The sequence below is a fragment of the Stegostoma tigrinum genome, chromosome 1, assembly GCF_030684315.1.
Source record: "Stegostoma tigrinum isolate sSteTig4 chromosome 1, sSteTig4.hap1, whole genome shotgun sequence".
Lineage (NCBI taxonomy): Eukaryota > Metazoa > Chordata > Chondrichthyes > Orectolobiformes > Stegostomatidae > Stegostoma > Stegostoma tigrinum.
Genome location: NC_081354.1, coordinates 68,035,208 through 68,061,735, shown reverse-complemented (window position 1 = coordinate 68,061,735; position 26,528 = coordinate 68,035,208). Strand labels below are relative to the sequence as shown.

General features: G+C 38.9%; 1 protein-coding gene across 1 annotated transcript in view; it reads right to left on the bottom strand.

Moving 5' to 3' along the window:
* Window positions 1-22,841, bottom strand: part of myoz2b (myozenin 2b) — a 30,296-nt gene extending 7,455 nt beyond the window's left edge. The window contains exons 1-5 of the mRNA XM_048554481.2: window positions 22,661-22,841; window positions 21,942-22,045; window positions 10,465-10,631; window positions 9,244-9,397; window positions 7,856-8,039 (exon numbers count right to left, since the gene is read on the bottom strand). Of these exons, the coding sequence (XP_048410438.1) occupies window positions 7,856-8,039; window positions 9,244-9,397; window positions 10,465-10,631; window positions 21,942-22,017 (581 nt within the window). The 5' untranslated portion in view covers window positions 22,018-22,045; window positions 22,661-22,841. The remainder of the gene's footprint in view (window positions 1-7,855; window positions 8,040-9,243; window positions 9,398-10,464; window positions 10,632-21,941; window positions 22,046-22,660) is intronic.
* Window positions 22,842-26,528: the final 3,687 nt, after the last annotated feature.

Below are 26,528 nucleotides of genomic sequence, written 5' to 3'. Positions count from 1 at the left end.
AGATAGAGGAAGCTGATGTGCTGAAAATTTTGTCAAACATTAAGATTAACAAGTCGCCAGGCCCAGACCAGATTTGTCCTCGGCTGCTTTGGGAAGCGAGAAATGCAATTGCTTCGCCACTTGCGAAGATCTTTGCATCCTCGCTCTCCACTGGAGTCGTACCTGAGGACTGGAGAGAGGCAAATGTAATTCCTCTCTTCAAGAAAGGAAATAGGGAAATCCCTGGCAATTATAGACCAGTAAGTCTCACGTCTGTCGTCTGCAAGGTGTTAGAAAGGATTCTGAGGGATAAGATTTATGACCATCTGGAAGAGCATGTCTTGATCAAATACAGTCAACACGGCTTTGTGAGGGGTAGGTCATGCCTTACAAACCTTATCGAGTTTTTTGAGGATGTGACTAGAAAAGTTGATGAGGGTCAAGCTGTGGATGTGGTGTATATGGATTTCAGTAAGGCATTTGATAAGGTTCCCCATGGTAGACTCATTCAGAAGGTCAGGAGGAATGGGATACAGGGGAACTTAGCTGCTTGGATACAGAATTGGCTGGCCAACAGAAGACAGCGAGTGGTAATAGAAGGAAAATATTCTGCCTGGAAGTCAGTGGTGAGTGGGGTTCCACAGGGCTCTGTCCTTGGGCCTCTACTGTTTGTAATTTTTATTAATGACTTGGATGAGGGGATTGAAGGATGGGTCAGCAAGTTTGCAGACGACACAAAGGTCGGAGGTGTCGTTGACAGTGTAGAGGGCTGTTGTAGGCTGCAGCGGGACATTGACAGGATGCAGAGATGGGCTGAGAGGTGGCAGATGGAGTTCAACCTGGATAAATGCGAGGTGATGCATTTTGGAAGGTCGAATTTGAAAGCTGAGTACAGGATTAAGCATAGGATTCTTGGCAGCGTGGAGGAACAGAGGGATCTTGGTGTGCAGATACATAGATCCCTTAAAATGGCCACCCAAGTGGACAGGGTTGTTAAGAAAGCATATGGTGTTTTGGCTTTCATTAACAGGGGGATTGAGTTTAAGAATCGTGAGATCTTGTTGCAGCTCTATAAAACTTTGGTTAGACCGCACTTGGAATACTGCGTCCAGTTCTGGGCACCCTATTATAGGAAAGATGTGGATGCTTTGGAGAGGGTTCAGAGGAGGTTTACCAGGATGCTGCCTGGACTGGAGGGCTTATCTTATGAAGAGAGGTTGACTGAGCTTGGTCTCTTTTCATTGGAGAAAAGGAGGAGGAGAGGGGACCTAATTGAGGTATACAAGATAATCAGAGGCATAGATAGAGTTGATAGCCAGAGACTATTTCCCAGGGCAGAAATGGCTAGCACGAGGGGTCATAGTTTTAAGCTGGTTGGTGGAAAGTATAGAGGGGATGTCAGAGGCAGGTTCTTTACGCAGAGAGTTGTGAGAGCATGGAATGTGTTGCCAGCAGCAGTTGTGGAAGCAAGGTCATTGGGGTCATTTAAGAGACTGCTGGACATGTATATGGTCACAGAAATTTGAGGGTGCATACATGAGGATCAATGGTCGGCACAACATTGTGGGCTGAAGGGCCTGTTCTGTGCTGTACTGTTCTATGTTCTATGTTCTACTAATGCCCAGTAGGTGCTTTCTACAAGATGTATGGCAGAATTTCACCAATGTTCATCAGACAAAACCTTATAGATCCACAATCACTATGATTTAGAAAGACAAGAGCAACAGATGCAGGGGAAGCACCACCAACTGTAGGGTCCTCTTTTGGCTTCAAACCATCCTACTTGGAAATATATTGCCATTGCTTCAATGTTTCTGGGTCAAAAATCCTGAAACTCTCCCTAACAGCATTGTGGGCCTAGCAACAGCAAAAAGAATGCAGCATTTCAAGAAGGCTACTCATTACCACCTTCTCAAGCACAACTAGGAATGGACAATAAACACTGGTCCAGCCAGTGACATCAATATTCCAAACTGAATTTAAAGAAAAATTGACCATGATGTGAAAACTAGTTGCAGTCTGTGAATTGGATATTTTGAAAATTGCTTTACACTCATTTATATTTCCATGATGTGTGCGGCAATGATCCATGTTACAGGAAGTTATATAAAGCCATTACATGGTAATGTTAATAGGTGTTCTAGCAGAATACTTAAATGATTTCCTTTCATTAGGAAATAGCTATGAGCTTCAATAATGGGGATGCATTACTGAATGTTTCCCAAAGGACATTCCAAATGTAATTGTTTGTTAAATTAGATGTTGAAACCTTCTTATGAAGAAGTCCAAGCCATGGTGTTGCAAATGTGATAAATAACAAAAGTCTCTTTCATTCATTTTATAAAATCCAATAAAACAGCCTCCTCAATCTGTTTATAAAGCAGCAGCAACATGTTTTCATTTGTGAGGCGAATTCCAATTCGGTTTGGAAGTAATTTGTAAGTGGGATCATTATTAGTTACAAGAGCATGACAGGCAGCTTTCTCTGCAAACCACCCACATGGAATGTAACATTTTCCTTTTAGTGTTAGCAAACCACTTATTCAGAATTTAGCCTTGAAAACCACTTAGCACCTGAAGAAACAATAAGTCATGCTTTTGTATGGCAAGTATGTGACTATTCAGATGTGTTGCTCCAAAAATTGGAATCACTTTGTTCTCAGCTTACTACATTAACAGAGACTTAGATTCATACAGCACCTTCAATGAGATAATTTTGATTCTCATCTCTCCTCTATTATCTTAGTGTTCTAAGGCTATTTATGCAAATCCAGTCTTGAGTGAGCTGCAATATTAGAAGAGATGATGGCCCAGGGGTATTATTGCTAGACCATTAATCCAGTGATCCTGGTAATGTTCTGGGCAGCTGGGTTTAAATTCTGCTGTGGCAATTCAATAAATACCCAGAATTCAGAGTCTAATGTTGGCCATGAAACCTTTGTGGATTGTTTGAAAAACCATCTACTAATGTCTTTTAGGGAAGAAAACTGCGGTCCTTACTGGTGTAGCTTACACATGAATCTAGACCCACAACAATGTCACTGACATTTAACTGCCCTAATAGCAATTAGGGATGGGTAATAAATGCTGGTGTAGCCAGTGATGTTCACATCCTGTGAATGAATAATTTAAAAAATCCCTTCCGTTGAATACAGGGAACAATGAAGTACCTTAGGTCCATGTTTCAAATTTGCATTCTTTCCACTGATTTTGTCATCAGTCATCCCTACCCTTAACTCTCACCACTGTCTGACCCTTGATGAGCTCTGTTGTAATCAGCAGTGTTTTGATCTTATTGCAGCTACTAGTTATCAAACTTAGTGGAGTCTCTTTTCTCTAGATGTCAAAGTAAACAACAAAGGATGGATATATTGAGTTGAATTTTCCCACTTTGAGTGAAGAATTTTGTCAGTTGAGGTCTTCAGTGCCACACTGCTATGGCTCACAGAGACCATGGAGCTCTACATGAGATCATGAGGTACAGGAGGCAGAAATGCTCAGGACAGTGGGATCTCATAGTGTTCATGCCACTGGCACCATTTTTCAGATGTACATCAAGAATTGTCCCACATACTACGATATTTGGCCATCATCACTAAAGGATATGGCCTAGTAAAGGAAGTTGGCAACACCCTTCACTGACAGGGACCTGGAGATACTGATGGACAGAGTTGATGGAGAAGAGGCAATGCATTATCCTGCAGACAGCTAAATGAAGCCATGCCATTATTCATACTCAGCCTGGACCAAGAAAGTAGCCTGTGAGTGTGTTGTGTACCAGGTAAAACATAGTGCCAAATAAAGCAAGAAGAAAGCGAATGATCTAACCTCTACAAGGCTGTGTTACCATTTTCTCTCTGCTGCCTCACACTCACAGGACCTGACATAGCCAATGCACATGCATCTCACCAAAGCTTACGGATTACAATTCCCACCACTGTACGTATGATATTCCCTAATGGCTCTCACACCACCTCATCATCCCAAGCTACTAACTGTTCCTCCCTTCTGCACTGTCTACACATTCACCAGGAACACCTCACCACTTCTCCTGCTCCAGTATTATTATAGCTCTTCCATCTACTTCCCTCATACTCATTCACAGCCTTTGTATCATAGCAGAAAAATTTCATAATGCACAACAAAGTGAGGGAGTGAAGACTGGTTGCAAGCAGTGGACCTATAGCTCCTCACAACATATGAGCAACCAGCATGTTGCTGTGCTGGGCTGCACTGCTCTCTGATTATGACCAACATTAACTTATTCCTAACATTTTTTTGATCCTTCATACACAACCAATTCCCTGCAGAGGCCAGTGCCAGAAGCCCACAGCACTTTCTCTCACCTCTCAAAAGGAAGGTATTGAACCCACCGAGGATGTACTAGGAAGGCTTTCATCTGTACCCTTCACTACCGCAGAGATTTTTATCTCGAGTAGAAATGGGAGCACACTTTGGCCAGCATATCACTGAAATCTTTCCACAACTGGTTGAAGATACACCTCAGGGCTGTAGCAGTCGGAGGACTGACACCAGACAGCAGGCATCTGCTCAGCTGCAGTCAGAAGATGATCCCATCATCTTGGCCATTTGTGGATTTGTGGTAACAGACAAACAGGGAGAGAAGGCAAGTTTACCAGAAGCAGTCAGTGGGAAACCATTAATGTTATCAGTACCATGTTGCCTCTGGCATGCTTGTATCTGGCTGTCTCCAGTGGTGGTGGACCAGGTCCAGCTTAAGTTTTGGTGGAAGCTCAGCACAGTTATATCTTCATTCTGCAACAGCTTGAGGTTTTCATTTTTTTGATCAGACACTGACTGCCTTTGTGCAGTGGACCCACCAACCTATATCTATCCTGCACCTTCCCTGTGCTATCCTGCAGTCAGTGTCTGATCAAAAGACTGAACATGAGGCAGGGCAGCAGCCACAAGTCTGTACTCACCCACTGTCACCCACCATTCATGATCTTCACCCCAAGAAACCTAGACTCCCTCCATATTTCCTCCACAATCCTCAGATTTCAGGATTGCTTTTTGAGCAGCATCCATTCTTTCCTTCCAACAGCACAAGCTACTGATTGGCCATTGAACTTGTTGTGTGGGACTTCTGTACCCAAGGTCTTACTATCAGGGTAAGGCCAGACACCGGCCAGAAGAGACAGCAAAGGTCTCTTGCTGGTTTTCTACCTGGCCGCTGAGTCCATCAATGTATCAACAAGATTCCACATTAACTCTATTTTACTCTTTTTGTACATGCTGCCATACCTGCTGAGCATTTTTTCCAGCATTTTCTGCTTTTATTTCAGATTTTCAGCATCTGCAGTCTTCTGCTTTATGTTAGAATATGTTTTCAGTTCAAATCAACAAAAACAGAAAATATCAGTTGTCGTGGAATCTCAATCAGTGATTTGTGAAGGAATTTTGTCATTGGATCTATCTTACTTGGGGAGAAGAATTTTTGTTTTGTTGAGTCTGTTCACAAGTCTGTTTAAGCTGATCTTGAAGTAACTGAGAAAAAGACAGAATCATTTTGATTTGAATTTCATAATTAGCAGTAATGGTAGAGGGGAAGGTTGTGCAATGCTGTGCAAGAGATTGTATTACTGCCTAGGTAATTAATAGAAAGTATTTCAATTTTGAATTGTCCTTCATCACAGATGAAAAATATTAACAGCTACATGTATGCTCTCAATTTATTTATTTTGTAAGTTACAAAATGTTCCAGTAAATAATGAGTTTTAACATCAAAGGAAACATTTAAATTTCCTGAGCATAAATAATTGTTGGAAAAGCTTTATCCCAGCATCTCCACATTTAAAATACATAACAAAAATCCATATAGCAGATTAGTCTAGTGACCTCATACAGTGTAACAAATTTACTGGAATTCAATTGAAATCAGTGGAACTGTGAATGCGTAATTCTATAATCAGGTCATTCATAATTAAGGAAAAGGGGAGAGAGGAAAGTGGAGTAAGAGTTAGTGTAGAAAGTTGCAATTTTCAACTATGCCTTGCCTAATTTTCCCTTGTAAAATGATAATAGAGGAAACCCAGTTCAGGATGTTGGGCTCCCCTTTGATACCAGATTCAACTTTTAAATAGGTCTCTATCCAGAAAAGGCAGTGAAAAAACATGTTTATTGATGTATATTACAGAATTCCATTGCTTGTTTTATGCACAAACGGACACCGCATGCACTGTGCATGTTTGTTCCGGGTGCTGAGCCACCTGGAATTGGAGACTGATCCAAAAATCACCTGTTATTTTTGCTGGGGTTAGAGATGAGGGCCCACAAGAACAGGTGATAGTACTTTGGCCCATCAGTTCAATTCAAATGTGCCTTAAATCTGAAGATAGTTCAGGTGTCCTGTCAGTGACTTGGGGCACATATTACAAATGCACAGCTGCCTTTGCCTGCAGTTTGAATCAAAGTTTAAAGAAATTCTGCAGCTAAAGGAGACCATATTAATATAGACTACTCTATTGTATATTCATTAAGATTAAAGGCATGCACAGATATTTAAAACCAAACTTATAGCAAAGTTACAATTTTTAAAAAAATTTCATTTTAACAATAAAAATCTGCAGCTTACTTTTGTTTTGGAGAAGGCTATGGTTCATCTCCACAAAAGAAAACTCAGTTATAAACTGATCGACTTTAAAAAGACCACCACTCCACCTTAGTAATAATATGTTGCAGATGATCAAACAAGCCAAGAATGGAATTCTACCCTCATTGAAAGGAGCTTCCATCTTCAAGCCTAAGATTTTTGGGAAGGGAAGGATTGAGATCCTAGTCACTTTGTTGAAAAAAATGACCTTGCCACTCTCGTATCCTTCCATTATGTCGCGTATTATAGCACTGGTGATGGATTGTGATACTTAAGTATTAATTAGCCACTCAAGGGTTTCATTAGGTCCAGATAGACTGATGCCCAAATTACCCACCACCCATATTATGGGGACCAGGTGTGGACATGCCGGAATAGCTACTCGCCATTCATAATATATGTTCCACTCAGAAAACATGCTAGCCTCGAAAAAGATTAAACCATAAAAATTGCAGATAAAAATAATATTTCCCTGGGTCAAGTTCAATTCCAATTGCTGGGGTAATTCCCAGTATTATTTCTGGCCTGGAGAGTGAGCTGGCCAATGCCAGGGAAGAAATATCCATGATGTTGAATGTTGGAAATTCTTCAAACATTTAGAAAAGAGCTAAAATTGAAATGCTACTAGTTTTAAATTAGGAATATGCTTAGAAACTTTCTTAATGACGTTTTGCATCAATAGATAGTCTAAGAAATGGATTACCAGCCCTTGTTCACCAGTTCTCCCCCTTTTAGTGTCCATATTTCTTCTCCAACTTTATTCCTCCACCTTTGCTCATCCCAACCCTGACTTTCTCTGCTTCTGTACATCAGTTCTTCTTTACCAAGGTTTATAAGTAAGTCAGCTTGTACTACCTTAGGTTGCACTCCCCATCATCATTTCCACATGACAGGACAGGCCTGGCTGGGCACCTAAATTGATGGATGAGAAACAAGTGATGGAAAGTTACGAAAAGCTGAAAACTTGACAGTGGGTCTTTCCATTCTGTTTGATTGATGACACTGCCTTGAACCCACCAAAAATAGATGGTTACTAGATGAAACACAAGGCCTCAACCATGAATCACATTCCGTTGATAGCCTGCTGTCATTCTTTACTGAGCTAATTAAAGTGGCAGTTATGCTTACTAGTTATGGTAATAGTGGCAGCAATGAACAACAGGCTGCTAAATATTATGATACAGTTATGAAAAAATAACCCTTATAGAATACAAGACTACTCGATATATCCTCTGAATAAAAGTGGTAATCAACATTATTTACCTGTTAAAAGTCTTGTACTGAGCCAGTTCTACCTTCGGTGTGAGCTCTGGCATTGTGGGATGTAAAGTTGAAAGAAGTTCTGGATCATCTGCAATAGCTTCCTCCCATGGAGTCTGATATGATTTTGGAACGGCTGTTGTATTAAATTTTTCAGGTGGAATTCCTTTCAGTGGTCCAGTATATCCTGTGCAGAAGGATTATGTCAAAATGCATGTCTAACATTTATAAATCATATCATGGTTGGCATGGATGTCCATGCAGAGTTGTAAAATTGTATTTACTCTTGCTGTTCCTCATAATGTAAACCCCAACATTTACTGGGCTGTTGGGTTCTGACAGCAAGTGGAATCCTGTCGCTTCCTCAGTGGGAGAAGTGGAAAGTCAATGACAACAAATAAAGTGATGCCTCTTTCACATACCCCGTTATAATCTTACATGGGCTTCCCCTATCTTGGTGAAGGAGGCAGTAGCCTAGTGGTGTAATCACTGGACTGCTAATTCAGAGGCCAAGTGATGTTCTGGGGAAGTGATTCAAATCTGACCATAGCAGATGATGGAATTTGAACACAGTGAAAAAAAAATTGGAATTAAGAGTCAAATGATGCCCATTAATCTATTGTTGGGAAAAAACTATCTGACTTGCTAGTGTTCTTTAGGGAGGAAACAGGCATCTTTACCGGGTTTAGCCTACATGTGACTCCAGACCCACAGCAACATTGTTGACTCATAACTGTGCTCCAGGCAATTAGGGATGAGCAATAAATGCTGGCCTAGCCAGCGACACCCTAATTCCTTGTATGAAAGTAAAATATCCTTGATATCCTCTCTTTTAAATAAATCTTTCATTACTCTTTTTATCACTGTGATATTAAAGTTAAAAAATTGGAGTTTCTTTATATACAGTTGTCTCATTTCTGAGAAATCCTGTGATATACCAACTTCCAATTAAAACAACTGCATGTGATGAAGGACTCCTGAAATAAATAGAACTAAATGCAGAGGAACAATTTAATAAGTTTGAAAAATATTTCAGTAATGTGAAAACAGTGTACTGGCTTATAAAGTTCTCAACAAATTGTCTGGAGGCCATTAGTATCAGAATACGGGATCAAGATAAAAAGATAATTCAATTATTATCCCTGAAACCACTCAGGAGTATGTAATAGGCCGAAGAAAGCACTTTCAATGTTAAATTTTCATTTTTTTTTCATTTGATGCAAGTATAACAAGTATGAACCTTGCATTAGGTGGGATGACTGGTGTTAAATAGGCATGACTTTTCCTGGGTTTGACCCAGTGCTCTGTCACACACTTAAAACATAGCAACTAAGCCATAGAAATTACATTACAGTTATATGCGGTATTGTCTCAACTATTATGTCTCTTACCTGGAGCAATCGAATCTGGATTTGGTGGAGTCCTTGGATCAGGTGTATTTGGAGGCGTTTTAGGGGTGTTTTGTTGCCCAGTTTGTAGTCCATTCTCTATGGCTTTGCAATTTTCTGTTCCATCGTCACAGTATGTTGTGGATGGTGCATAGCTCTAAAAAAGTTGCAGGATAACAAGGGTACATCTGTCATAGTGTACTGAGTATGGACTAATCTTTTAGTTAGAACATTTTCCAGACACCAATTGAAAGCAAATTTATTCAGAATAAATAACATTTATTTAATGGAGATGATATAATAAAAATAGTTTGTATTAGTTTTGTTTGAATAATTATGGCAATGATCACATTTTCACAAGTTATTTTGGGACTAATTTTTAGTGAGTTGGTTTAGGCTAGAAATTTGAAACTAGAGAAACAAGGTTCTTGTCAGTGATCATTACCAGTTTCAAAGCATTTGCCAAAAGTCAGGATTAACTTTTATTGATTATTTAGGTCCTTCTGTTGGAGCTTATAAAAAGGAATGAGCACAAATTTTCACATTGTATGATTTATTTATTTTGCGGACAACACAATTGAAGAATTACAAACCAGCCAATACTTCAGCATTAATTAAACTAATAGTCTTCATGACACAATCATATTTCAGTCAGTGCATCATTGTAATATATCTCATTGTGATATGTTTTCAATGTTACCTTGCATATGTTTTCATATTCCCATTCCTGAAGTGAGAGCATTTGAGCCCAACAGTACCTCAGTAGGTATCGTTTTCATGAGCAAATTTGTCTAATGGGGCGGAATGGGGCCTAAATTTGAAGTGGCAGAGCAAACAACATTACAAAATTGTTGTTATTTCATCCTAGCATGTACCTATAACAAATACAGGATTCATGATTGACATCCTTCCATCTGCAAGATGTGATCGGAATGCAATTTTAGAATTTTGATGGGGTCAGATGAATTATCTACTGCACTTCTTTTGTGGATGAACAAGCCCGATTCTGGAAAAAACAATATGTGCCCCAAATACCTTTCCAGTGTGCTAGATGAAACCACATTTGCGGAGCTGATACATTTGATTAATAAATTAACCAGAATTTAGAAATCATGCAAAAAAAGAGGTGCTATGATTTTATTGCTTTTTTGCAATCAACATATTTGATTCTGGTTTAGTTAATGTTTCCTGTAGAATTACCCGACCTTGTCTTTGAATACATACGTTTACTTGTGAATTGACAGAGTTCTGGAATCCCTCAAATGTGTATTTGTCAGATCTTCTTTGGCGCTTTTTAAATAATCGGGCCCCTCTGTTGCTAAGAAGGGAAAGCTCTTCCAGCATTATGTCTTTGGGAACGCTGATCTTTTTTCCATAATCCACATCTAATTCTGAAATATACCACAAACAATAACAATTTCCATTTCAAAGCTATTATATGTTAAAAATATTTTGTTTTAAATCAGTTACAGTGATTTTCTCAAGGAACAATGTTGAAAGTATGAAATGTTACTTCTGTCTCGTGCTTCATTTTTCTTTCTGGGTTGGTAAGCAAATCATTATTTACATTATAAACTGCACTCAGCTCAGTAGACATGATGATGTGAGGAAGGGTCACCAGACCCGAAAGGTTAAATCTGATTTTTTCGTCACAGATGCTGCCAGACCTGCTGAGCTTTTCCAGCAACTTCTGACTTTGTTCGTGAAAATAATATGTCTGAATTACAATGCATGCACACTTTTGCAAGTATGTTTGTAGTTTCATGAAACTGCTGCTTGCTCACTGTGCTTAAGTGTACATCAGTGTCAAATAATAGCCAAATGTGAGACTATACCGATTCCAAGTTGTTTCTAGATTCACAGTGTTAATCATGATTTTGTTGACTGCTTCAAAGCTGTATACAGAAAACATATTTATTTGACCTGCTGGCTCCGAATACTTAAGAGTGGAGACCTGATACCATAGAACTGGCTAGTTCTGTGCTATAGTGCTGGTTTATTGGAGGAGCCTGATAAGCCAGGATAGTTGTGTTTATTTAGAGTAAATGGTGAACTATATCTTTGTTCTAAGAATAGCTAATAAGTTTGCACATAAGGGGCTATGTCATAATGATATCAGATGTCTGGGAATGGGACCCAAATGCATAGGATTCCAGATAAGGCCTCTCTTCCTCTCTGCTGTATATAGTATTATACTTAATAAAAATTGTTGATGTTCGCAAACAAGAGTAGGGACTACCTTCTATCAATAACATGGGCATAAAACAGCAAACTCTGACCAGACCCTCAGAACCAGTGACCAGCGGCAAGGGAGTGCCTGAAGAGAACATAACTGCAGTTTAGTGCAGCAGGTAAAGGACAAGCCAGCTCAGCAATCCTACTGCAGAAGAGGGAGGTAGCAGCAGTGTAATGCATCAGGGGAAGGTCTTTAGGGCCAAGTTAGGAATTGGCTAACCCTTTAAAATGCTAACAAACTATGGGAAGAGCCTATGGCAGGAAACAGGAAAGTTGGAGAACAACAGTCAGCCACAGTGAATTAGAATTACACAGCTTGACAGTCTTTGAGGACATGGAATTAAAGAGAAAGTGAGCCAAAAGAAAATGCAGGAAGAAACAGAGTGGAGTTAACACAGTTGAGGGACTCCATTTGTGGAGCTTTGCCCAACCATTATTACAGATGGTCTCATTTCATAATTGGATTGGCAGCACAAAATATTAAAAACAGACTAAGCTATCTGTAAGTCTCCAAAATTTAAAGAGTACTGAGACCAAGATGCCTTTCTCTTGGGAAATATAACAGGCCCACTACAGGATACTGGCAGACTTAATTTTGCAGATGAATTACGTGAATTCTGGAACACAGATGGAATGGATAACAGCTAATTTTGATTTTTTCTCAGATTCATAACTATTATTGAAGCCAAAGTTCTTTGACCATCTTTCATTTAGCTTTAGAGTACAAATATTCAAATCAGAGTGAGAGAGCCGATGCAGGTTAAACTTCATTATAATGAGAGAGAAAGATCACCAATTCTTTGTTTGTAATGCCTCATCAGTATTCTTTACAAGCAAAAATACTTGAGTTGCTTTGTCTCTTCTTATTAGCAGTCGCAGGAGAAACCATTGTTGACTCAGCATAAGTGTCTGGAACCGAAACTCCAACCCTGCTACCACTGGAAGATAATATATAAAGCTCCCATTTATCTGAGAAGAGACACTACAAGTAGCAGAATGGAAAGACACCAAACATGAAGGTGACCAGCCACAAGAGATCATTTTAATCCTTAATTTTCTCTTTCATGGAAAACTGGCACAGGATGAAGCTGTCACTTACGCTGTTGGTATAATGAAAGCACAGGTCCAGACTCTTGGACCCAACTGGTAATGTGCATAAAGGCACTGCTCTGTCTTTTGAGGAGAATCACTCTTTTGTGGTGAGAGATAACAAAGAGATACATTTTTGCTTGTTCAACTACATTGACCAATAACAGGCAGCAGAAACGGCAACCAAGCCTTTGCATAGACATTTCTTCAATTGATGAAGATCAGAGTATTACAGTGAAGCAAAAAGCAAATGACATAAGGTTTCAGCAACTGTCAGCTATCGCTGAACATCCATTAAAGATGATGGAACCTTGGCAAAGTTGCAGGAATTTCAACTGAAGATAAACAACCTTTCAGTTGCAAACTATGTGCAATTGATAGGCACAAATGGTAGCCGTCCTCACACTTAAGCAGACAATAGCTAGGAATAGTTTATAGCAATTCAGCCACAAAGGACCACTTGCAAAGCTTCAGAATTCTTCATAGGTAGCAAGATAATCACAATGTCTGAGAAGCCTTGCACTAGGGAGTTTGCAAGGGATGTTCAGTCGTACATAAAGGCGATCTCAGGCCATTGGCATAGGTTCATATGCACTGAAACTTTGTGCAAGGTAGATAATACCTGTTCTTTATGAGCAGAAACCTACTATATCCAACACATACTTAACAGCAAATGTGCAAAAGAGCATTAGGGTGATCTTGATACACTCAGAGAAAAATGTCAAATAGATAGTTCAACAACTGTAGCATTGTGTGATAAACTCAACAGGAAAAGGTAAAGCTAAGTACGAATTATATCAAACCAATATTGAACATTCAAAGATTATTACTCTGCATAAGTGGCAGCTGAAGTCTACAACTGAGTTTCATCAGCATGCCTGACTTGGAAATATATCACAGTTCCGTCAGAGTTGCTGGGTCAAAATCCTCAAATATCCTCCCTTTCAGCACAGTGGGTAAACCTGCTATTTCATAATCAACCTGTTCAGAGATGTTATTACACATCTCCAGAGCAGGTGGGACTTGAACCGGGTCTCTCAGTTCAGGGGTAGGGATACTACTATTGCACCATAACAGGGTCCTTCCTACATCATATGGAATATCTTAAGAAGGCAACTCTCCACCATCTTCACAAGGGAAATTTAGCATTGGCAATAAATGCTGACGTAGCCAATGATAACCACATCTTGTGAATTAGCAAACAATAAACAATCAGTTTTTTCATTGATTGGAATAAATAAAACAAAAACAAAACAAAGAACAGATGCTGGAGATCTGAAGCAAAAACAGATATTGCTGGTGAAACTGAAACAGATCCGATAGTATCTGTGCGGAGAAAGCAGAGTTAATGAATTGAATAGGTGGAGACGAAACCCAGAGAGAGAGGGAAGATGTGAAAGGGGTAAGCAGACAAAGGAATTATTGATAGTAAGCCAGAACAGAAGAGAAGCTGAACAAGTACAGTCCAAATATCAGCTTTCTTGGGAAGGTAAATCTACTGTTCCAATTGGGAAATGATAGGGGAGCACACATTAACTATACACCCTTCAAGAGATAATGGGAACTGCAGATGCTGGAGATTCCAAGATAATAAAATGTGAGGCTGGATGAACACAGCAGGCCAAGCAGCATCTCAGGAGCACAAAAGCTTAAAGCTTAAAGCTTGTGCTCCTGAGATGCTGCTTGGCCTGCTGTGTTCATCCAGCCTCACATTTTATTATCACCCTTCAAGAGAGTTTGGACTACTGTTGACGATTAACATTTAAAGCATAAGACAATTTGGGAACAGTGAAAGGTGTAGGAGATGGATGAAAACTGTAAGTAGTTCATAACTGCACCAGTTTTTGGATAAACATATCCTTTTTCATTTGTTCAATAGTTAAAGCATCATCGCTGGTTAGATTAGCATTTATTAGAGATGGTCTTTACTTGATGCTATATGGTAAGAACATTATATGTCATTTTTCAGCCCAGGACAGAATGTTGTCCAGGTCATACTGCACATTGATACAAGCAGCTTTAGTAACTGGTGGAGGGTCATGAATGATATTGCACACACATTGCAATCAGATCTTGTGATGGAAGGAAGATTATCAATGAAGCACTTAAAGATAGTTGGGCTTAGGATGCTACCCTGAGGAGCTCCTGCACTTATGTTCTGGCAGTGAGATGACTGACCCCTACCAGCCATGATTATTTTCCTTTGTGCTAGGCATGGTTACAAACAGCAGAATTTTTCCCTGATTCCCATTGACTTCAGTAATGCTATATGGCTTGATGCCATATTCAGTAAAAGGCTGCTTTGCTGTCAAGGACAGTCACTCACACCTTAACTTCCAGTATTGCATGTTTGGAACAAGGCTGTATTGAGGTCAGGAGCTGAGTTACCCAGGTAGAACTGAAACTGAACATCAGTGCACAGGTTAGTATTGAGCAAGTGCCATTCGATAGCACTGTTGACACTTCCATTTCTTTGTCAATGATTGAGATGAGACAATTGGAAGATAACTGGTTAGGTTGGATTAGTCCTGCTTTTGTAGATAAAGCATAACTGGGGAATCTTGCATATTACAGGATAAATCCCATTGCTATAACTACTGGTACAGCTTGGTCAGAGACAAATCTTCATTCTTCTTGTCAGAGTGTTGCAGTATCTATTGTATTTAACCATTCCATGATAACATGTTGTATGAATCAATTTGCTGAAGGATGGCACCACTGGTGTTGGGGAGCTCAAAAGGAGGCCAAGCTAGATTATCTAGTTGACACCTCAGGCTGAAGATTGATGAAAGTGCTTCAGCCTTGTCTTTTGTAATGATGTGCTGCACTGTCTATCATTGAGGATGACAATACTTGTGAAGATCCCTCCACAGTGAGTTGTTTAGTACAATTGTTACTGTTATCAATATTGTCATGGGCAGATTCATCTGTAACAGATAGATGGTAAGGATGAGGTCTAGTGTGTTTTGTCCTCTTATTGATTCATTTGCCACCTACCACATTCCTAACTTAGCAACTATATCCTTCAGGTCACAACTGCCTTGGTCATTATTAGCACTACTAAGCCACCCTTGGAAATGGACATTGAAGTCTCCCAGCCATAGTAGTACTTGGGCCTCTTTTCACTGGTGTTGAATAGGAAACATAGAATCAAAGAAGATAGGAGCACGAGGAGGCCATCCAGCTCTTTGAGCCTATTCTACCATTCATCATGATCATGGCTGATTGTCCAACTCAGTAGCCTAATCCTGCTTTCTCCCCATAACCTTTGATCCCATTTGCCCCATGTGCTATATCTAGTTGCCTCTTGAATACATTCAACGTTTTGGTGTTAAGTAATTCCTGTGGTAATAAATTCCACGCTCTGGGTGAAAGATGTCTTCCCATTTCCATTCTAAATGGTCTACCCCAAATCCTCAGACTGTGACCCCTGCATCTGAACACACCCACCATCAGGAACATCCTTCCTGCATCTACCCTATCCAGACCTGTTAGAATTTAGTACTGCTATATCAGCTGAGTACTGGATGGTACATGATACTTGGTAAGAGCTTTCCATGTCCATGGTCAAATTGATATCTTATGTTTTGTTGCTGCTTCATATTTGCTATTTATTTGAGGATCTGAAGTCAGAAAAATTGTGGAGATGCATGGACTTTTCCTTTAAAAATTCAATGAAAATACATTACAACCTTTTCTCCCATCAATTCTTCTTCGAAATCATGTGACTTGTGATAATTCCTGGTCTTGGTTGCTTGCTCTTCCAGAAAAAAAAGCTGACTGTTTTACAACTGGCTTTTGTATTTAAACCATATCTGCTGTCTTGAGGTTTCTTTTTTGGACTTATTTGAGGAAAGCCTGCCATGAACAAGTGTCCCAGCTAATGTCTCTTACTTCTGAATTACCTGTGTGCTGATTTCAATGTAAAAATTGCTTGTTCTTCTGAAAGAGAGTAACTGATAGAACTCAATATTTTATTTATTACTTAAACTATGTTTGCCAAGACTTCGGAGAAAAAACATGAGTCATTAGTTGTGAGAATGCACATGCAAAACCACTAAAGCAATATTTTGTATATTACTTTGTAATATTGTATATCATTTTGTATTGCAGTCAAGACAAACCATCCTTAGTCAGAAAGTGATGTGATTTTTAAAGTAAATCTTTGCAAAGAGAAATCTTTTTTTTTCTTTAATTGAAATGTATATCTGTATGTGTCTGGATTATTTAGAGGGGTAAACATTGATACTTTCATATTACAAATTGTGTTTGTTAACTAATTTTGCACCTTTATTGGACCAATTTTGCTTTATAATAAATTGATAATTTTATGTTTATTAAAGAAACCTAGTTGATAGATATTTTCATTAATATACAGGAAGCATACAATTTACAATGTTTATATATATTATATATGATATTTTAAAAATATATTTTTAAACAGGTGACCCACAAAGCAGTGGGACTGAGAAAAGACAACATTTTGCTCCCAGCTGATCTAAAACTTATGAGACTTTATGGAGTCCAGAGCTAATATTGAGGGCACTGAGAGCAGCTCCCTCCTGACTGTACACTAATGTGCTGCCACCTCTGGTCTGGTGGACCTACTGGTAGACAGGACATTTGCAAGGATAGTGACAGTAAGGTCTGGGACATGATCTGTAAGGTGTAATTCCATGTCTATGATTAGGTCAGGCTGTTGTTTCACTGGGACAGTACTCCCAAGTGTTGCATGAGCCCCCAGGTGTTAATAAATAGATTTTTGCGGGGTTGACAGGATCGGTTTTGCCATTGTCTTTTCTGATGGATAGGTTGGTGCAGGGTGATCTGTCTGATTTTGATCCCTTTATTAGACTTCTTGGCAGTTTGATACTGCTGATTGGCTAGCCAAGCAGTTTTAATTAGCATTTGAGAATTCATCATGTTACTGTGGATTTGGAGTCACACGTAGACCAGGCCAGTTAAGGTCAGCAAATTTCCTTCCCTAACAATATTGGTGAACAAGTGTTTTCAGCCTTGGAAGGAGTTGGGAGTAAATGTGGAGTAATGGATTAACTATACTTTGATTGTAAGAATACTTACCAAACTTGTGCCTAAAGAGCTATGTCTTGATGGTGTCAGAGCATATGGAACTGGGACTTGAATGCCTAAGCTTCCAGACAAGTTCTCTATTACTTTCGCTGTAAATTGTATAAACGCAATAGACATCTTTCTTCTGTGTTCAGCAAAACACAAGGAGAATTTCCTTTTCTTAACAACCCAGATGTGATCTTATTGCAGCTTATCTATAAATTTAGAAAATGAAGACAAATCTATCCTGATGCCAATTTGATGGGAATCAAAAGCTGAATAATATATTTTGGAATGTGGAATAAATTTGTCAGTTATCGCTGAAGAATAGATCTTTATGTACATTCAAAAGAATACTGAATATCACATGACCTGTTCTGACCTGCTCTCCTGAGTTGTTTGTTCTGTGATATTAATGTAATTTATGTCTCCAACTGCCTTCTTTTCATGTAGATTCTTTATTGACTGTTATTGCTGTTGATTGTTATCTGACCAGTTCACTTTCTGCACCAATCCTGTGTATTTTTAATACCTTTCTTTAGAAGTAATTGTTTCTTCAAGTTAAAGTTTTTGGGTGAGTGAAAATTAATTGAATTAAGTTCTGAATGAAAGTGCTGCTTGTCAAGGGTAAAATAATTTTAAAATATGAAGTCTCAGTGAGGCGGAAAATAAGCAATGATAAGACAAAGTTGCATTGGACAATGACAGAGGAGATGCATATGAGATGATTAAAAAAAAAAAGTTGTCTATTTCTGGGTTTGAATTCCAAGCCACTGTATCACTCTTGAATAATCAGGGCTGACATTTCATAGTATGAGACTATGTGATTAAATTAGTGATGGATGCTTGTAACTTGAATTTTCAACAACAGCTGTGTGCAACACATTCAGATAGTGGGATATATTATTGTGTTCTTTTTAAGATACAAGCTGTAACATCACCAGCTGATATAACATAACTTTGTCAAAACATTGATATTAAATCATATTTTGTGGTTATCGAATTACATAAACTCAAAGTTTTGATAATTAGCAAAGGTATGCACTTAATGTTAAGAATTGGGTGTCTTGACTCACTTTTATGTTCTACAATTGTCATATATGCAAAGAAATCATCCTTTGTGAAAGTAAATTGAAGTAAATGCATCTTGAAGTATTCTTACAGCAATTTTGATGCAATATTTTCTCATTAGTTATTTGTCATTCGTTTTTTCACATTTTCCTGGCTGTCTAGACTCACATTTTAAAACCTTTATTAAAACAAATGGATTTCTTTGCTTTGCTTACAGACTGAAGAGAAAGTTAGACATACATATGGGAAAGGAGAGTCTAAGTAGATGGTGGATGTTAGTTCAGAGTTAATATAAGAAAGTCTAGTTTAGATAGATTAAAAAATGAAGAAAATTCCATGAATCAGAGTCTGATTTGGGACAAAAAGATATTGAGCCCCAGTGATTCAAAATGAGACTGTGAATTCCTGAATTCAAGTTTACATCCCCAGTTAAGGAGTGTTATGTTTTATCATGTCAAATAATTCTTTTATCATTCTAGAGAGGTGGCCAGATTGTTAAATTTGGTTGAATGATTTGGGAGACAAAGTTGAAATTGGGTGAAAATGGTTTAATTTTTTGTTGATTAATATACTGAGATCAAGTCTCCACTCTTCTAAGATCATTAGACATTAGACATTAGCTTCATTAGACATAACCATATATAAGAGATATTGGGAGAGAACGTCTACTGGAATTTACAGACTTAGGCTGCAGTTCCATGTGATATGGAATCACCATAAAATTCTTTTGCACTCTCTCATTAGCTATTCTTTGAGTAATTGTTAATAAACCCTTGTGCTTGACACCTCTCTCACAAGTGATTTTATGGTACCCTTTAAACCATCAACACTTGGCCATGAACATTTAATTCCTTATTCCTGCTTTGCCATCCCTCACTACCCACCTATGCCAATAACACCACAACCCTACCAATCTCTTTCGTTTGAGGCATTAATCTCTAACAGTATTTTCAGCTCTTTTGAATGTCACACAGGATGTATGTGCTCTATTAACATTATCTGGGGAGGTGAGAACAAGGTTGGGGCAGGATGCCAGCTTATCTACATTTCCAAACATACATCAGAAAGTAGGGATTTGTCACCAGTGATGAGGAAATAGGTTTCTGGCTCATGATGTATAAGATGTTCCTGTGTACCACTGCATTGTGCAAGCTGGATAACAAATGGACTTGCATCCCCTTAAAAGTAGAACTTTTTGAAGCTTCACTTGTATTTATTTGTGGCTAAAGTAGCATAATTTTTTTTTGTTTGCTTCCCTGTCGTTTCCAGCCTTCACCACAAAAGGACAGCAAAGCGTTCACAAACACTGTCTCTTGAATATCAAAGTCTAAGCAGGCTTAAGGTTTCTCTGTCAATTAAATGGAAAATATGAATGATATGTTTATCCTCTGTCTCTGTCACTTGAAAGAGTAAATGAAGGCCTCAAGCACCTTCTTATGGTTTGTCACATCCAACTGGCATGCCTTTTTCCTGCCCTTTGTAATTTTTTGACAGAGAAATTAATCGTCTGCTTAATCTTTTCACAGTCCCAGGGCTGGGGTTTTGTAATGGAAGTTATTCCTGACACATGGAGTCAATTTCAATGTCTTAGGAGTACCCAAATAACATTCAATGCTACATATTAGCTCCAGTTACTAAAAACAAAATGGAATGGTCAGGAATAAAAGTGAATGTAAACTCACCATAATCCCATTGGTTTGCTCTCTCAGCAGAGAGAGAAAGAGACACAATTGGTGGTGGTTTAATCTCAGGGTCACCATGGCTTAGGTGAGGGGACAGGCTGAGAAGAAGACTCCTTCATGGTAACCCCAGCTGGTGTGGGAATTGAACACATGCTGTTGATGTCACTCTACATTGTAAACCACTGTATAGCCAGATGAGCAATTAGATACATTTGGTGATCTTTGTTTGATAATTCCCTTGTATTTGATGCATGAATTGCTTTATTACTAGGATAATGGCATATTTCTTAACTACTCCATAGAATCCCTACAGTGTGGAAACAGGCCCTTCAGCCCAACAAGTCCACGTTGATCCACACAGCATCCCACCCAGAACAATCCCACTAAATCTACACATCCCTGAACACTACTGGCAGAGCCAATCCACCTAGCCGGCACATCTTTGGACTGTTGGAGGAAACTAGAGCAAAGCCATGCAGACACAGGGAGAGCATGCAAACTCCGCGCAGATGGACTCTTGAGGGTGGAATCGAACCCTCGCTCCTGGCGCTTTGAGGCAGCAGTGCTAACCACTGAATCACCTCAAGTGCATAACCTACTGTATATGGTGCAAGCCTACATATCTGGTGAACCTAGGGAAATAGAAATGTTCCAAGATCATGTCTCACGAATGGTTAAACCAAAAGTGAAAAAAATGTAAAGGCATGACTGAGATTTAGGACAGCTATTTAAAACTTTCTCCCAGTTAATTATTTTCCCTTCTCAATGCACATGCAACAGTTAAAAGGACACAAGATTAACGATTGGCGTATTGAACTGGGTTTGGTCCTTAATTTTGTCCCTTCCTCATAGTGAATCTAATGCTTCTTCTACCTGGTCTTCTCAGGCTATTCAGAAATGGCACTTACGAGTATTCGCATGACTAAGATGCTGCTAACACTGCCGCATTTTACAGCACTCAGCCCATCCTTTGAAAGTGTTGTTTGGAACTCAGTGGAAGTCAGTCAATTTTGTTGCTATTTACCTATTCACATTTGATGGGACTGCAACTTGATGTGAACTGAGGTAAGAAATTTGCTATGGCAATCAGGAATGCTCTGCAAGTGTATGCAATTAAAGCTTTGTGATTTGATGGGTGGTCATTGTATGTAGTTATTTATATGTAATCATTGTGAATGCATCTGCCTTTTTGTTTATTTTATATTCACATGTATAAATGTGCACATGTGCACACCCGAAGAAAATTTGCTTTGCAGATGAGACTGTTGGTGATCTAATTCCGAACGTAGGTCAGAAGGTCTGTATATCGAGAATGTACGTCAGCTGTCAAAGATCTCAGCACTCTACAACAGCTACTCGCAGTTGTTCAAACCAAAAATAACTTTCAAAGGACAGTGGTAATGACAAAAGGATTACTTACCATAGTCAGTAAGATATTCCACTAAATTATTTTTGGTAAAATACACACACACATAGCAGTTGATAAGAGGCTGTGTAGAATTTTAAAGGATTTTAGTTACAAACTTTAGAAATGACAGTGTAACAGTATCCTACCATTTCCTTGGATTTCCTTTACAATGGCTGATGCTTGTTTCTTCAATTCCTTTGTGAGCGTGCTGTGTGATTGCATTGTTTATGCTTTTCCTTACAGCTGAAAACTGTAACCAGCAGAGTATACATGAACATATGAAAATCTGGCCACTTTGTTATTCATTGTCAAAGATCATAGGTTATAATGACTAGAAATATCTTAATAAATACAAATTATTCTAACTCAGGCCATGTATCAAAGAAGCTGCACCATAATGTGTTAGCAAGAATTAGTTAGAAAATAACAGAAGTCTTTCAAAAATTCTCTATTTTTCATGGAAAATGAACCAGAAGTAAATATACACTTTACTCATTTTACACATGTTGCTCCCTGCTGTGAGTCATCTTATTATCTCAGTTTTTTTTTACTTTCAAACATGACAAAATAATTGTATCATGGTTAATATTAAACTTTCAAACTCTTAATAGTTTTCCATTTGCATTTAAGTAAATCAACAACCAGACAAAACTTTGACAAAAAACTGAAAACCTAATGATTATTTTTGGACTGTTGCATAATATCTATATATAAATATATATATATATATATATATATACACACTTTGATTACGAACATTAGGATATTATTTTGACAAGACTTGAATATATGCAGGAAACTTTCTGTTGGCTCCTATCATTAGACAGCAAATTTTGTCGAAACTCTGAAAAACAAATGATGTTACCTGTGTTACACAATACAGATCCTTCAAGAAAGCTTGAATATGATATAATCTCCTTCCAGTAGTTTACCAGTAAGATGATTGGAGATGACTCGCTTTGCTGAGCAAGTGATAGATCTTTCCAGGATCACATCTGCCGTGGTCTGCACACCCCCCAAACACCAAAATTAACTGGCCTCAGGGACTCGCATCAACTTTACATCAAATGTCTATATTTAGTGTTCAGCAATTCAACCACTCCATTCTGCTCAATAAAAGGTTGTAGATAAAGGACATTCAGTCCACTAGTTATCTGAACTGATGTCTGCAATCCAAATTGTACAGGACTCGATGCTACGAAATCCTGTATGATAATGGGAAAATGAAAGCATGTGTTAAATAAGAAAATTATGAAGACATTAATACCTGATTGAAACATGTGTTACTGTAAATCCCAAGCTATTCACTTGGGGATTTAAATTAGTTTGTGTTTAAAGTTAAGTTGCAAAAATTAAACTACTTCACAATGTCATATAACTTAATTGTAAACAAATCAAATGTAGCAAAGCAATAAAATTAAAATTACGTTTGTTTTTGGATGACCAATGTGAACATTTACTAGACAAAATTTTCCAATGCACAGTAGTCAAGGGGTCAATTAAACATGCAAACAAGTTTGGGGAAAAAAAAGTGCCCTGAAAAATCTAACTTTAATTTGAGTAAGGAGTGGTTAATGGGATTTCAGCCTGCTGCCTCAGAAAGGTAGCTATTGGAACTGTTGGGTGTGGAGACAGGCTATCTAAAAAAACTGACCTTGGTGCTTTGATGTGGGTATACCTTTAGTTTGGTGCTGCCTGGAATTACTAAATGTTGAAAAGTCTTTGTAAATTCCAGTTATGTACCCACCTGGCAGCTTTATGCAAAATCACTTCCTGGCATCCTATCCCATTCTACCACCACAAAATAGCCCTGCAAACCAGCAAGCATTTGCCATTGTTTGGCCTAAATTCATTGTTTTTATCCTTAATCACTGTTGAAAAAAGCTAGTTGCTTCCAGCTGCCAAAAATGATCAAAATCGGAAAGTGCTTGAATGAAATAATATTTATTTGGCTCAAAACTAAAATAGAAAATTAACAGTCTAACAATATGAAATTTGTCCGTTTGTATGTGCTTGGTTAATTTTATTTTTTCTTGTCTTAACACTTTTAAATGCTGCAACCCCTGTGGATTCTGCAGGCATATTGACAGCTGACCCCTTTCCTGCTCTGACTGCTATGATTATCTTGAATAACATCCACTAGATCTTGAGGATCACTCAAAGATTCACGCACCTTCAATCATTTGTGCAGACACAGACTTAGACATAAGATACAAGGCAAATTGCAGTAAAGTAATTGGAAGCAATCAGGGGTGGCACCGTGGCTCAGTGGTTGGCACTGCTGCCTCACAGTGCCAGGGATCTGGGTTTGATTCCATCTTTGGGCAACTGTCTGTTTGGCTTTTGCATGAAAGGGTAGAGGGTGCTTATAGGTCTGGGTGAGATGCTGTTCGGAGGGTCAGTGTCAGTCTGTTGGGCTGATTGGCCTGTTTCTACACTGTAGGGATTCTTTGGAAATGGATGAGAAATGAAAATGCTTTGAGTTGAATCTTCTCTTTTATGTCCCTTTCCACCTTCGTACTTTTCGCTGCTCACCCACAGTTCCCTACTTACAATGACCTGGGGAATCCCTGCTGCAAATCAATGAGGTAAATGAAGAACAGCAAGAAGTCAATAATGATGAAGATAAACTTTTGCTTGATTTCATACCTGTAACCACCAGTTCAGACATTTACACAAAAATAAATTCTGATAATAATGTAAGGGCAGATGAGATCTGCATATGGTGAGATATATATCAACAAATTGAATTTTGGATAGGTGATATTATAGTTGTCACAGACTACATATGAGTTCTGTTGAAGACTTAAATGATCACGTCAATAGGCAGTCTACAGATGAACACTGATGGGCATACACTGCAAATGATTGGTGTATTACAATATCTACCAAAAAAAAACCGGACAATGTGAAGGAACATATGTCACAGAGTGTTTGTGCAGAACTTGGACGCATCTGTTTTTTATTCTGGAAGCCATTGTTTATTCCATCCATGCACTTGCAGATCTGAAGTCCTCCGCTGGTGTCACAGCTTGCATTGCAACAGGGGGAGCATGCTTCCAAAAGCTGAGTGCTACAGTGGAATCTCAAGATTTTAAGAAGTATTTAGATTTCTACTTGCAATTCCAAGGAATACAAGACTATTGCCCAACTGCTGGAAAATGAGGTTAGAAAAATTAGGTGGTTGTTTTGGATCAGTACAGATGTGCTGTGTCAAAGGGCCTATTTCTTCGCTGTAGATGTCCATCGCTCTATGTCTAAGGCTGTCATACAGAATCAAGCTTCTTTCATAATGGTTAAAACTTGAAGGGACTTTCAACATGTCGTAGCTGTTCAACAATCTGCTCTTCAACAGGATGTTGAGACTTCTCAGTCACCATCCAGGGTAGTGTCATGAACATGAAAGGTGGAATCTTAATCTGCCCAAAAATGGAGGGCCAACCATTTTCCCCAAAGCCTCTGGAAGGTCACCAGTTATCACTGGACTGTCTTCCTAAGCAGCAATAGGAACTTCCCAATGTGGAAAAAGTTGTTTATTTTGGGATCTGTGGAGGCTCCATGTCTGCCAACATTTCCATTGCTGCCAAGAACGCACGGCCATCCAACTTTCCAACCAGTCACCACAGACCTAGTGGCATTCTTGACATTGTCTTCAGCCCACCATCACAAATGCTTTGAACAACTGAACAAATGAAAAAGTACAGACAAGAATAGGCCCTTTGGCCCTCCAAGCCTGTACCAAGCATCATTCCTTAATTAATGTAAAAACAAGCCTGCCATTTTTTGACCTGTATCGCTCTATTCCCTCCCAATTCATGTACCCATTTAGGTGCCTCTAAAATGTTTTCAATGTGCCCACTTCCACCACCTTTTTTGATACTGCATTCCAAGCTGCTGCCACTCTCTGCATGAAAAACTTCCCTCACACATCTCTCTTAAACTTACCACCTCTGACCTTGAACCTGTGCCCCCTCGTAATTGAAACTTCAACTCTGGGAAAAAGCCCCTGACTCTCCATTCTATCTATGCCTCTCATAATTTTGTAGACTTCTATCAGGTCTCCTCTCTGCTGCCAACTTTCCAGTGAAAACAATCCTAGTCTTTTCAACCTTTCCTCATAATCAATGTCCTGGAGACCAGGCAACATCCTGGTGAACCTTTCCTGCACTCCTTCCAAAGCTTCCACATCCTTCTGGTAATGCGGTGTCCAAAACTGCACACAATACTCCAAATGTGGCCTAATAAGAGTTTTATATAGCTGCAATATGTTTCTTCAACTCATGTACTGCATTCTCCAGGTGATGAAGGCATGATTACTATATGCCTTTTCGATCACCTTGGCTACCTGTCTTGCCACTTTCAGGAAACTGTGGATCTGCACGCCCAGATTCATCTGAATGTTAATGTTCCTAAGGGTTCTGCCATTTACTGTGTAATTCACACCAAAATTTGATCCTCCAAAATGAATCACCTTGCATTTGGCTAGATTAAACTCCATCTGCCATTTCCGTGCCCAAGTCACCAATCTATCTATAATCTGTTGTATACTCTCACATTTGTTGGCACTATCAGCAACCCCACCAATCATTGTGTCATCAGCAAACTTGCTTATCAGACCACCCACATCTTCTTCCAGATCATTTATATATACTACAAACAACAAAGGACCTAAGACTGACCCTGTGGAACACCACAATTTCCTCATCACCATTTCCAGCTTCCTTGTAGGCTAC